This window comes from Seriola lalandi, unplaced genomic scaffold (genome assembly GCF_002814215.2).
Source record: "Seriola lalandi dorsalis isolate HSWRI2012SDOR001 ecotype SW California unplaced genomic scaffold, Sedor1 jcf7180002054591, whole genome shotgun sequence".
Lineage (NCBI taxonomy): Eukaryota > Metazoa > Chordata > Actinopteri > Carangiformes > Carangidae > Seriola > Seriola lalandi.
The window spans coordinates 1,814,123-1,828,018 of NW_019525144.1; the positions used below are offsets into that span (position 1 = coordinate 1,814,123).

The 13,896-nt window shown below is 39.5% G+C and overlaps 3 protein-coding genes across 17 annotated transcripts in view; 1 reads left to right on the forward strand and 2 right to left on the reverse strand.

Moving 5' to 3' along the window:
* camk2d2 (calcium/calmodulin-dependent protein kinase (CaM kinase) II delta 2) overlaps window positions 1–3,987 on the reverse strand; it is a 34,543-nt gene extending 30,556 nt beyond the window's left edge. For 6 of the 13 annotated variants that reach the window (XM_023419096.2, XM_023419087.2, XM_023419097.2 and 3 more), the window contains exons 1-2: window positions 3,524–3,984; window positions 294–388 (exon numbers count right to left, since the gene is read on the reverse strand). In XM_023419096.2, the coding sequence (XP_023274864.1) occupies window positions 294–388; window positions 3,524–3,585 (157 nt within the window). In that variant the 5' untranslated portion in view covers window positions 3,586–3,984. Of the gene's footprint in view, window positions 1–293; window positions 389–3,523 lie in introns of all 13 variants that reach the window. The other 7 variants (XM_023419083.2, XM_023419086.2, XM_023419081.2 and 4 more) reach the window with 4 other exon arrangements.
* A 2,022-nt stretch (window positions 3,988–6,009) lies between these two features.
* cxcl8a (chemokine (C-X-C motif) ligand 8a) lies at window positions 6,010–7,339 on the reverse strand. 2 transcript variants are annotated; one of them, XM_023419109.2, is made up of 4 exons: window positions 7,061–7,338; window positions 6,804–6,936; window positions 6,570–6,656; window positions 6,010–6,452 (listed from the first exon to the last, which is right to left on the reverse strand). In XM_023419109.2, the coding sequence occupies exons 1-4, from the start codon at window positions 7,125–7,127 to the stop codon at window positions 6,440–6,442; spliced, it is 300 nt and encodes a 99-aa protein (XP_023274877.1). In that variant the 5' UTR covers window positions 7,128–7,338; the 3' UTR covers window positions 6,010–6,439. The 2 variants fall into 2 exon arrangements, with proteins under 2 accessions (XP_023274877.1, XP_087033497.1); XM_087177371.1 differs by lacking the exon at window positions 6,010–6,452 and having other exon boundaries at window positions 6,566–6,656; window positions 7,061–7,339.
* A 3,746-nt stretch (window positions 7,340–11,085) lies between these two features.
* On the forward strand, window positions 11,086–13,219 carry LOC111664504 (interleukin-8-like). 2 transcript variants are annotated; one of them, XM_023419107.2, is made up of 4 exons: window positions 11,086–11,283; window positions 11,463–11,595; window positions 11,740–11,821; window positions 12,238–13,219. In XM_023419107.2, the coding sequence occupies exons 1-4, from the start codon at window positions 11,232–11,234 to the stop codon at window positions 12,262–12,264; spliced, it is 294 nt and encodes a 97-aa protein (XP_023274875.1). In that variant the 5' UTR covers window positions 11,086–11,231; the 3' UTR covers window positions 12,265–13,219. The 2 variants fall into 2 exon arrangements, with proteins under 2 accessions (XP_023274875.1, XP_023274876.1); XM_023419108.2 differs by having other exon boundaries at window positions 11,091–11,283; window positions 11,740–11,826.
* Window positions 13,220–13,896: the final 677 nt, after the last annotated feature.

The window sequence follows — 13,896 nt, forward strand, 5'->3', positions numbered from 1 at the left end:
CACACACACACACACACACACACACACACACACACACAAAAGAGGAAACAAGCTCTGCAACTTGATGGTATCACAGAGGAAGTAGCCTTCTGTGAAATCTTCTTCGGTAGCATGATACGTAGATGTTTGGATATTTCAAAATTTCCCGTTGCCCCAAAGTCTATTTCAGGGGCAGTAATGTTAACAGCTCATCCACACATAACTCAGTGACATTTGTGGAATTTTTTTTTTTTTTTTGCTCATGTGTGTTGTGTGTTTCTGTACATGTTTACATGTGTGTTTGTGTTTCCTACCTCTGGCAGAAAGCTTCTTGGTGTTGATGATTTTGGCAGCATACTCCTGTCCAGAGGAGATCTTCACGCACCTCCTGACCACAGAGAATGCTCCCCTGAAATGAATACACACACAGGGAGATGCGTATTCAAAAAGGTCAATGCAACAATATGAAGTATGATCTATACCGACCAATGTACAAACAGACAGGTGTTTCAAAACAGGGGGCCCAGAAAAGAAGTGGTTTATTTTAAAAAGCTTGAACCAGATACTTTAAATTGAAAATGGTCTGGCTTCTTCTTTTTAATTTGCCAATAATGGGGGCCTGTGTCAAATTATCATAAATCTGACATTCGTTGCAGTTTGTGACTACAAGTCTGGAGGGAGATGTTTCCATGGTAACTTATTTAAAGCTGCTTCATAAAAAAGGGTTTTCTGATTTACTGAAATAAGCCTGGCTTAACAAATAACCTTCCTTGGTGAAACAATCCTGAGATGTCATAGATGACTAAATACAAATGTGGTTGAGCTCAAATTTGATCTTTTACAGTCACATTTTCACATAAATATATACAAAAGTCTAAATGCAGCAGCAATGCAGCACACAAACCCACTCACACACCACACCTACAGTACACATTGTCCTCATCACTACAGGAGACCACTAACACCAAACAAATGTGCCTACCAGCCCACTATTGTTTCAGCCGTGTTTTGGTGTGTCAGGCACATGTATGAAGATCAAAAAACTAGGTCAGCTATATTTGAGGGAGGAGAAGAGCTGAGTGCTGCATCTCTCATCTCTAAATGCAACCATGGAGCGGTCCGCCTCAGCTCCACTCCGCTCTGCAGCCATGCAGGCCGCTTTACTATTCAACCTCCATCTCTGTCCGTGTGCATGCCTCTTCTTTCAAATCCAATCTGTTCCCCTCAGCAGCGAATTCCCGTCGAGCTCCAGACAACATCAGAGATATCACAAACAGTTAGAAGCACTTGGATACAGACACGAGACAGACAAAGCTGAGAATGCTCATTACCTTAAATGAACCCTGCTCTTTCACTTACTTCACTTCTTATAGCTGACAACTGTAGCATGTCGTTAGCACACAGTGTTACATTATTTGGTTACAATATGAGAAATAACTTAAGCTTTGTGCCAATGTAATCACTAGCTACTGCTATGTGTATAGAAATGTGTATCATGATCACGTTATCTAACATCCTCTGGAGTGAGCAGCTTGCCACTAAAGCTTACCTCTAATTTATAGGGGATTTGGTAAAGGAAATGATCATAGCATAACATGTTACATAAGAAGTTCACTACACTATCCTGCATAGTTGGGCAGCATGGCACTGTGAAATGCATATGCTGACTGTGTCTGTAAAATGAGTCTGTACAGTCCAACATGATATAACGTACAATAACGGCACAGTTAAAGTACCTGTGCTTTTGTGTGTAAAAGAAAAGCCAGAGCAAGGTGCAGTGTTAGCAGCCAAGGCCATCTGCAATGAGGAAGGTTGTGTTTTTTTTAAGTCAAGTCAAATATGGTTCCAAAATTAGATGGCCTACACTGTACATGACTAGCTTGGAACATCTGATTATGTAATTACATAAAATGCTTCTCAAAGATAAAAATATGTTTGCACAGGGATGCAGAGAAGGGGTTCATGGGTGACCAAAGGTCACAAACTGATATGACACTAAATATCATCATCTTGAGCACATTTTTTTTAAATAGTCATTTGATATTACCATTTTGAAACCGATGCTGATATGTCTTAGAAATCTGAATGATTGTCTCCTTTAATTTCACTGAAGATCACAGGAAATATAAAGTATGTTATGGTCCTTTAAGTGCTGAATCTTAATTTATCAGTATATTTTATGACATCCCCTTATTGCCTTTTTCCAACATTTTACAGCATGTATATATCTTTTGAAACAATAATCTCGAGGTGATTGAAACATAAACAATATCCCGGATATCTGGTCAAAAAGAATGTGGCTAGACTGTATGTCAGTGTGAGGGGAAAACGGTGCTGCACACAGTAAAGGGATCAGGTGAGTTAAAAGGTACTACAAAAGCAATATGGCTGCATTATTAATGACAGATGGTGTAAGATGAACACAGGATGGATCACAAAGGCAGGAGGCTGAGGCTGCAGAGGCGATTTCCTCTTCCTCACTAGAAACACAGGCTTCCATCAGGGGCGGTGATGGGAGATCGATTCCTACAGTAAGTGGGAGACAGTGGGTAACTGGGAGTACACTTATATCCACTGTATCTCTCTCTGCTTTGGCTGAACGTCAACCCAGGCTGCACACATCTGGGACTGTGTGCACTGACCACAGGGTGCTGGGCAAACTGCAGGTCAGGCAGCGACCACATAAATAGCCTGTACACATACACACATACAGACATACATGTAAACCTATAGACACACGCTCTTAAGAACTGGTACAATACACATCCATGAATCTATGGGCGCACGCGCACGCACGCACACACACACACACACACACACACACACACACACACACACACACACACACACACACACACACATGCAGGTACGTGCGGATCTTTCACTCCCATTCTCTGTCTCTCTCTCTCTCAGGGGTGAGGAATTCCCTGCCTGTGTCTGATAATTGACCGCAGCTCGGTGCTTGGCTGGGGAATGTGTCATCGCCGACTACATGCTGTCGCATTACAGAGTGTATTTCTGTCACGCTGGGGGGAGGAAGGGAGGGAGGTGGGGTTGATGGACGGGGGTATAGAGGAAGGAGGTGGGTTACCAAATCTCACCATTTAACCCCCAAACACCCCACCCGATGCATTTCACCCCAGTTCAATTTACAACCCGGGAGTTCCTCGCCCTCCTGTGGCACCCCAAATGCCGAGATGCAACATCAGTGGCTGCACAGGATGGAGGCGAATGACGACACGCTCGACTCGACATCTTCTTTCGTAATCACAAAACGTAAGCAGGGCTACAAATGTAGCATTAAAACAAATAGGATGCCACCGCACAGGCCTGCATGATAGCCTACATGGTAGCGTTTTTAGCCACCCTGCATCATATGTTTCAAGGCTACACTATCAGCAGCGCGCGCAAGCACACTCACACACACAAGAGCCCGGAATCCGCGTCCTTAAGCCAAGGCGGCCTATTACATAACAGGGTGATATTTCATACAGGGATGATGCCAGATGATTAAAAATAAAACAAAAAAAACATGCTTCCTTACTTCCCCAGCTCCTCGAACAGCTGATATTCGTCGGTAAATCTCGTGCAGATCGTTAACGCCATCCTGAAGGAGTTGCCAAGGGGGTGTGAGGAGAAGCGGATAAGGTGCACTCACAAACAGTATCCACCACACACAGTCGTCAGCACCGCCCGGTTTTGTCCTGGACCTGCAAGCCAAACGGAGGGATTCATGCACAGCTGAAACGTATCGGCGAGAGCTCTGGTGGGATGACTTCTGCGGCAAAACACTGCCTGCGCGAGTGCTTCAGTGTGGGCAAGGGGGGCTTCCGGCGTTGTCGTTTGCTCTTTCTTTTATTTTCTTCACATGCAGCAGTTAGTCACAGCTCGTGGACGTAGCATTTTGTGTGCATGTCGGTATGTGGCGTGTGTCCACCCAGCGCTGTGAGTGTTGTCTCTCTGCGCGCCACAGACGCCGCACTACCGCACCTACCCCCGGCTGTGGGCTCAGTCCCGCCCCTTTGCCTGCATCTTCACACAAGCCAGTAATAATAATAATAATAATAATAATAATAATAATAATAATAACCGTACAAGTTTTATTGTAAATATTAACAACAGTACCATATACGTATTTTAATATAGCATACCTTTATATCAAAGGTATGTTATATTAAAATAAAAAAAGCTACCAGAAAAGAAAAGAAAATGACCAGATTTGTTTATTTAAAATGAAATTTACCATGCACACATACAGAGAACCACAATATAGGCTCTGGAGCTAGGGGCTAAAAGAAGTAGATTCATTAAGCGTTCAGTAAATTGTTTATTCAAGCTAGGCTAGGAGATGTAAGGGGTTGTATTATTGATCAGTTTTTTACATGTTTTCTCACAGTTGTAGCTGTTGATTTGTAGTGAAGTATCAGTGACAACACCTTTGTGAGAATATTTGCTAATCACAGCAGCAGTAAAGTTGGTTGCCTTACTTCATTCGTGACTTATAAGTAGGAATTCACCTGAATATAATAGTTTTGTGTGTAGAATAGTTCTGTCTGGTAAGACTATAGCATTTATGGCATTAACTTTTTTAAAGAGGTATGCAAGTCTGTGTACCTAATGTATCAAAAGTATCAAGACACAGCTGCAAAGTGTGATTTCTTATTGTCATTTCTTCAAGAACACCACTTCATATCTCTGTATAAATTGGCTGAGAAAGAGATGTTGCAGTGTCTAATGCATTTTGTTTGTATACTCGAAAGTGGTCTCGAAAGGTTATTTCGTCAAAGTAATTTAATGGATTACTCTTGTCCACAAGTGCTTGTCTGGCTGACCTCGGTAGTGCTCATCTTCATTTAGACATTCCAGACAGTTCATGCTCCCTAGCCAACTAAGCAGAAGTTGAACCTGAAAAGGATTCATTTAATCTTAAACTTAGTCCTAGAGTTGCTCTAAGTTTCCCTTTTATAGTTGTTTTAATTCAATTCAGAACAGGCAAAATCCCAGACTACTTTAAGATAAGTCTCTGCAAGTCACTTTGAGTTAAGACAGCTCAAACAGGCATTTCGAGTCTGGGACTAGGTTTAAGCCTTGTCTGTGAAACTGGCCCATTGTCTTTGAAGTAAGAGTTGTTGGCTACTATGTGGTTTGTTCAGCCGCAGCTGTAAATTCTTCACATCAAATGAAGCCATAATCCATCAAACTAGAAACTGGAAATAAAAACACAAATTTATAACAGTTGTCAGTGTGAGTGAACAAAAGTTGTTCCAATTTAAAATCCTAGATTAAGTTAAAACTTAAGTTTGAACTTGTTTTCTTGAGTTTAATTTAGAGGTGGACATCACAAATAATTTTTCTGATTCCAGTGTTTTAGTGGCTTTCACGGTCTCTTAATATGCTTATATCTAAGTTCAATTAACTTGGCAGAGGGGGAACTTACATTTTGAAGCTGAACCACCTTCACATTCACACAGAGGTTTATTTATCCACGTGAGAATAAACTCAGGGAAAGTCCCGGTGGCAAGATAAACAGGTATCTGTCATCATATGGTTTAGCTCTGTAATGTTGACTAGAGTGACGTAACAGTCCAGTAAGGAAGTACTAAGAGGAAGTGGAATTCAGTTAATCTGGTGCAAACTTCAAGCACTTCTTCATGAGCTTTGAATAACTTTTATTGCTAGAATATTGCATTATTAGCTATTTTTGTGTTTTTGTCATTGGACAGTATGATGTATATTTGAGAATATCTTTCCAATTACAGTGTACAGTGTCATTACAGTGATGAGAGATGAGAGTTATGATAGCGATCATACAGTGTGATTACAGTGTCAATTGTAAAATTGTCAAGTAAAGCATTAGGGAACATATTTCCTTCAATTCGTCTTGTTTACTTGGTTTTTTAATTACTGTGCATATTGTTGGTTATTTAGCTGAAATGCTCGATTGATATTGACAATCTCATCCTTGCAAATGACATATGACATGAAAGTCTAACTAATAATATTTATGAAAGACAAAATAAAGCAATTCGATTTTCAATTTCAAATGATCTTTTTTATTTTGATCAATAGGCCATATAGATATTATAGATACATTTCATAAATACATCAATAAATAATGCTAAAGACATAAATAAGCGACAAAAGAGGAGTAATCTAATCTGTATTACTGGACTGCTAGGAGCAGCCAAAATTGCCGTAAAGAGTTGTGGCTATAACATATTTAAGTAACATACAAACAAGAAGAGACTTGTTAACAAAATTGCATGTTTGATACAAACATAATCGAGTGAGTAAATTCTATTGTCCACTTCAACAGTTGATCAGGACATCAAGCAGACCCCTGGTGTTAACATGAAATGAGGGTGATGACTCAGACATCTGATCAAACAAATACTTTAGGGTACTTTTCATTTGTCCATAAATGGCTCAGACTCATTGAAAGACGTCACTCGCCATCTGCTCAGCGTCTTCTGCTGCAGAGAAAAGAAACACAAAAGAGTCATTAGTTTGTGTTTCAAAAGCGATTCGGACATTTTCTGTCACATTATCCAGTTTAACTACCAGCTACTGTATGATTGACCTGTACTTACTTGGACATGATCTTCTGAATCACTTTCTTCACCCAGGGAGCCTCGGGGTCTAGGCAGACCTCTTGGCCTGTCTTTTTCAGAGTAGCACTGCAACACCAAACAAGATGCGAAGACACAGTCAGGACAAGTAGACTTTGATGAAAACCTCATGCCAAAGCCAACAAGGGACAATGACAAAATTTACCAACAACATCACTATCTAGATGGGACAAAGGCTTTGAAATGAGGTCTTACATGATCTCTGTGTCCTCGCAGTGGGAGTTGGCAGGAATCAGTTCCACCTTTGCAATGTGGCGGCCAATGGGTTTGCTCTCTGTCTGGATGCAGCGGCAGTGCAGCTCTACTCCCAGGCTTCTCAGACTCATCCCTGTAAGGATACAAGAGTCCCATGTGGTCACACAAGTGCAACAGTGATTGCTCGTACATCTATGTGCACTGTAGCAACAACAAAGTAGTGAGAGTTCACTTGTCGAATAACAAAATAATCTTACCTTCACTGATGGACAGGGAGTTCAGGAGCACCATCATAGCAATGACAATCACTCTGCCGCTCTTCATTTTGCCCTTTGAAAATTCTGCAACAACGAAACCAATAAAAGATAAAAATGTCCTTCAGAAAGCCCTCTGACGAAGACTGAAGAATGTAAATGTAAAGTGAGGAAGGTGTTTTCTATTCTGCTCTATTCTTCTTCTTCTTGTTCAGCTCCTACTCTCATCTACCTTTCCTTTTTCTTTGCTCAGCTGCCTTCTCGCTCTGCTGTTTGAATCTAGCGCTGAGGGAAGGCTCCTTTTATAGTCTCCTCCTGGAAGTGAGTCATTTCCAAAGCTACTTAAAGTTGCGAAACCTGGGATTGTTTGCACATGAGCGGGAATTTACAGTCCAAGGAGCAGAAAAGACATCTGTGACATATCTGGAGAGATAACTAATGCGGCATAATCCTTTTGAATAACTCGGTGACTAAAAAACTGTAAACCAATTGATGTGACAGGAATGCTTGAGAAAAATTCTTTACACATTAGGTATATGATGTTATTGCTGTCAACACTTTATTGCACACCAATCTCATGAACTACAGATTGGTCAACTTGTAACTGATTCATGGATGACATGTAATAAAATTAACCATTCATTGCAATCTGTGAATGAGTGGCTGACAAATGTGTTTTGCCATCCAAAATTTCACCAACAGGAAGGGGCATTTGTTGTACAATTCCAATCATGAACTTTTCACATACTCTGAAAGCTACTTTTTAAGAAAATAACAAAGAATTTCAAAACACTGCTCAGCATGCATTGCCATATTTATTGCTGTTAAAGTTCAATAGTGGCAATTGGGTGTCAAACACCTTTATTGCACAAGTACATAATTGCTGAAGTTCATCAAGGTGAATACTTTGTACATTCAGACAATGCACACCAGCCTAATGTGCACTAACATGCTTAACAGAATGTGTTAAAGCATTCTTGTGGCATTTAGAAAGAGACAGGGAGAAAGCTGGTGTCTGACACTGAGTTTATAATCCGGCAGTTTAATTTAATACATAGACAACAATACAATACAATGAACTTTTGACATTAATAGACCGAAATCACGTTATCGCAGAGTAAACTCATCAAGTGCTAACTCATTGATTTTGACACATCTAAAGCAACTCCGGGAGACATGCCAAAAAATCCCAGTGAATCAAAGCCTGACACAACCTCAGCAAGCTCAAACATGCATCTGATCACAGCCCTGACGCCACTGAAATCACTGTTGCAGAGCAGAAGAGAAGTATTGGCCAACTTCTGACAAGGGGGACAATCTTGTGGTTTTTAGACTAATGCTTGAGTTGTTGCACCACTTAAACAATACGTGCTGATTGGAAGATTTTGGACAGGAGAAAAGATTATGTCTGTTAACAGCATGACAGTTTTAATTTAGTTTTTTATTTAGAAAAAAAAAGGAACTGAAATAATCAAGATTAAGAAGATTAGGAAGCATATCCCCTCGGGAACAACACATTTCCTTTTGTGGTCATCACTGGTCAGACTGTACAGAAATTAAAAGTATATGTGAATATCCTGTTTAGTTAAATAGAGGATGTGATAAACTTTGCCGGAAAGTTTTTTAAATGTATGTTTTTTGCTGTTTTCTTTATCATTGTGGTGATTTTCATGTAATGGCATGTGACCAGCATGAATTAAGAAACATATGACCATTTCCACGTATTGGTTTTTCCCCAGACTTACCCTGGGGTCAGAGTGCTAATATTAGATGATTTTTAAAATAGAAAATATAGTGAAGAGAGATGTGTTTCAGCAGGTCCGTGTACTTATGGCATCTCATGTCTTTAGATACATAACAAAAGAAATGGTATATCATCAAGAACACTTTCATTAGGCTACTGTTACAGATATGCGAAGTTTCATTTTGTAGTGCATGATCGGTGCCCCACACACACACACACACACACACACACACACACACACACACACGCACACACACACACACAAAAGAGGAAACAAGCTCTGCAACTTGATGGTATCACAGAGGAAGTAGCCTTCTGTGAAATCTTCTTCTGCAGCATGATACATAGATGTTTGGATATTCCGAAATTTCCTGTTTCTAGCACAGCTTCAGCTAAAACCTTCATCATTGCAGAAAACTAAAGCTGTAAATAGATATCAATATATCAAACTCAGACTAAACTCTAAATTGGCCCTACATTATGATCATGGGTAACGCGTGTTATGGATTTCATTAAAAATAAATATTGGATGGATTGTTATAACACGTGTCTTTGCAACTGCTGGATGGAAAATTCCAATGACAACGGGTGATCTATTGACTCTTCAGATAGTGGCGTCAGCAGGTCAAGGTTTTTTCTTTTCTATACAAATATCTCAATAGAAACTTTCCAGCTGGTCAGAAAAAATATTCAAGTGAGACATACCAGAAGATTGCAGAAAACGGACAAGAATTGCTTTGCAACTACTCTAACAGTGGCTTTGTCCTGGCAAGAAAACAGGGCCCTTAGTCTTAATAAGTCTTAATTCAGTTTTTTGACATATGTCACCTTCTTCAGCTTTGACCTTATCAAAACAATGCATAGTGCAATACGGTACTGCATAGCCTTCAATAACAGAGCAGAGGATACTAGTATAATACTGATAACATTCACTATCACTGCCTTATCAAAAAGCATGGTTTAAAACACAACCACTGGCACATGCTGACTAAACACTGATTACAAAAGACAGAGGCAACAGGAAGAAAACATGAGCTGGGAAAATCAGGAATGAATCATAACCCCCCAGTCTTGTTTGTGGTTTATTTATGTTTGAAATGTAAGCTGATATGAATGCTTAAGTACATATGTGTTGCTTTAGTCGAAACAGGCTCCATTGTGATATGTATACAAAAGCAAACAATTGGTTTCACTTGAACAGGGGTTGCAGGAGGTGACGGCTTACCAAGAGGACACTCAGAGGTAGTCACTCTCTGGGGTTCTAAGTGAATGTCAGGCACATTTTGGGGAATTTACAAATAGCTGGCTAAACAAGGGGTTGAGGACTGGAAGCTTTTTTCCCTCTCACGCAAAAGTCTGGGGCAAGTTGGGGTGTCTGTCTCTGAGGGTGGTTGGTGCTGCTGGAGTTTACATTCCTCATGTGTGTAAAAGTGTCTGTCTGACGTTAAGTATCATGCCAGGACAAGTTTGCTGGCTTGTCATAACGAACAACTATATGAAAAGACTATTAAACTTCACATATTCTACACTTAAACTTTAGTTTTATGCAGCACATATTTACACTGATATTTTAAAAAAAAGGCCCTGTCTTATTCTTTGAAAGGATTATATCCATAATCTACATGTGGTTATACTAAAAAAAAAAAATTTCTGCACACTGATTTCTGCATGTGATTTCTTTGAAGGAGAACAGAAGTGAAATTGCCCAGCAGCATTTTGAGGATATAAATCAAAAGAGGATGTTGAAAATACTAAAACTCGAGTAAACAGTTTGCTAGTTACACGAATCCCAGAAAGTTCTCACTTCATTCAGTCAGCTTTACTGGAAGAATTCCAAAAGAAACCTTTTTAAAGATTAGTTTGTTTGGCATATCCCACTTGTAAGTGTCTTCATGTTGTGTGGCCACAGTTGTGCAGCAGAAGTAGTGGAAACTATTTTTGAAGGGAAAATGAGTCTTCTATGAAAATTCAGAAGAAAATATCCCAAAAATGTGATCATCAGCTTACTAACTAGACTGGGGCGGTGAGATCGAGCGATATTAATCAAAGTGTAACTCTGCAAGCAAAAAGAAAAGAAAACAGTGAAGAAAATCAGTTACTTTGGCACTGTTTAATTATTACCGTCATAGATCCCAGAAATCTCATTGCTCTGCATGAGATCACAAGAGAGTCCGAACTCTAACTTCAGTCCAAAAACAATGAATAATGCACTTAGCTCCAACTGGGCTGAAAAAAAACCCTTTCCTTGGAAAAAGTAAGGGAGGGAGAAGGGAAGGGAAGAGAACAGTTCACCGAGCAGACTTGCACAGTTGAAGTGCAGTGAGCATAACTGCGCAGTGAAGAGCTGAGCTTTATCTGTCAGCATCTACTGACTAACGCTAGTTATTTAAAAAATTTAACCATATCTCTGACTTCAGCTTCAGAGCAGATATGTCTATCATCACAACTGTGGCACTCCTGGTTTTGCTGACCATCCCTGAGGGTGAGTCCAATCTGTCAATCAATGTTAAAATATAAGAGTAGTTATCTCTTGGGATTTTACATTTAATGCCTTACTTTCCATCCATGCATTCTGTGATTTGTGTCAAGTGCCTGTTTGTGATATGCATTTAGATATGCATCCAGATGTTGACATCCTTCATTGACCTCTCACAACCTCAGGCATCAGTCTGGGGGATCCAGGTATGACTCGGCGATGTCGATGCATCACCAAGGAGAAAAAGCCCATTGGACGTTACATAGGAAGCGTGGTGGTGAACTCTGCCAGCTCCCACTGCAACGACATTGAGATTATGTAAGCCCCGGGATCAAAATCCACCAGCTTTACTGTTCATTTGTCCTTGAATGAACCTGTGGGTGTATGGGTCTGTTGTAAAAATGTAAAATGGCATGGTGTTATACTGTGTGTGATGTCTCTGGTCTGTCTTTGGTCCTGCAGTGCCACTCTGAAAAAGGATGGGCAACAGATTTGTCTGGACCCTGATGCTCCATGGGTCAAAAAAGTGCTTGGCAGGAGACTAGTTGAGTATGTCCCTCTTTGCAGTATTTTTTGTAAATGTGTGATACATTAACATGAGAATAAGACTTTATTTGAATCCTTCATGAGCAGTATGATTGTACAGTCGGAGGAACACCTCTATAGAGAAGGGTATTTTGTTACCTTAGGGTTGACTGAGAGGCATCTCTGATTATCTGATGGCAGCAGGTTAAAAATTTATTCCTTGTGTTTACACACTTAGTCACAGATCAAGGAAGTAAATGGAAGTTTTCAGCAGAAAATTGTTTCACCTCATATTTCCCTTTCCTGGAACCTGTTTGATAATAAGTAAACATTAACTGGCAAAAGGAGTGGGTGACCTATTAACACCAAAGGCAACACTTCCTTTTGAAACTGAAACTCATACTTTATATTTCTTTTTTTTCTTTTTTTTTTCAGGCAGACGCCATGAATAACAACCCCTAACAGTCTAGGGTCAGATCTTATAAAAGACACATCTTCATCACCAATGAAGTTCAAGGTGGATGCATCGATCGCATCTATGGAGCACAAAGAACTTGTTTTGCATAATGGGAAAGACTCACGTGGCAGCTGTGGTACTCTGTGTGAGGGTGTGCCTAAATCATCTACCCACCTTTTAAATTTTACTGGGTTTCCTGAGAGTGTTTACACAAACCTATAATCTGAAGAATATGTTAAACATCATATCTCTACTTAATTTCAGTTAAAATACTTGTATCTCAATTGTATAATAAATGTAAAATGTGAAATTCTGTTCTTTATCCTGTAATGCTCAGCAATATGGAAAAACACAAGCACAGGCTGATCATATATTTTAAGTGCAAACTTGTGTGTCTGGGTGGTTTTGAAACATGTGAAGTAGTACAGACTTAGATATCACTTTGACAAAACCAATGATCAACAATTGGATGGGGATGGGAGCCATGGAAACACTGTGTGTTTAATTTGATATTACCTATGATATTAAACCTCAAATTTTCAGGTTGGACTTCACATTATTCTCCCCCAGAGGTCAGACAGGATCTTTTTGTATTTTGTCTCTTGAAAGAGCATAAAGAATATATCAGCAAATTCTGTTTTATGAAAGCATGTTTTACAAAAGGTTTGTCTGAAATAGTACTGTTTCCTACTACACACTACTATGTCCTTTCACACATCGTATATCCTGCATCACAGAGGCATAAACATTGCATTCTCAGTGGGAAGCCAACGCCCTCTCTTGGACAAAAGTGCACACCATCAGGAATATGTTTTTCTGGCTATAAAATGAACTTCTTCATTATTTCATTATTATTCATTGTTTGTTTTTTGTTTGTCATGTCAGGTTTAGTTGCCTGCTTTGCAAAAAAGTTTAATAAAAAATGTTTGAAAACAATAAAGCTGTACTTAATCCCAATAAGTGTTTTTGACTAGAGCCAACAAAAGCAGTTTATGGTTCTTGCTAAACTGGCTGTTGTGCAATAGCAAGGCTTTTCAAAGCCAGTCATTGTATCAGTGCTGTTGCTTCTGGCAAAGGCTACAAAAGAAATGTAGACGTCACGAGTAGCCTATTTGTTATATTGCTGTTTATTCAAAAGAAAGTGAGATGAATTTATTTCTACTTGATAGCCTATATATTGTATAAAATGATGGAAGTCATATCATTCCTCAACCAACCATTTACTGTATCTTTGGTAAAGCTAAGTATTAGTAGCTTGCCACTCTAGTCCAGACTCGCCTTTACTGATCTATGCCAGAACACCAGTCTGTCTCTCTTTACAAATTAATTTGAGCAGCCAAGCACTGTCAAAAACCCTTACCCCTTAAAAAGTATATTGCAAATTCAGGTGGAAATCCCAGAATTCCCCAAGATACTGAATAAATCATGCTGGTCATTTCAAATTAGCTAAATTCTTTGTCAACATTGTTAACGTTTTTTACGACACACATATTGCAGTGTATTCACATGCACATGAGAAACTGCATTAAACATTCTGTTGAAGAAGTGACATGTTTAGAAATGTTACGTGCATCACTCAGCTGTGCATCATCCACATCTACCTTCAGAATAATACAGTCCTTTTGTTTCCCAGACAT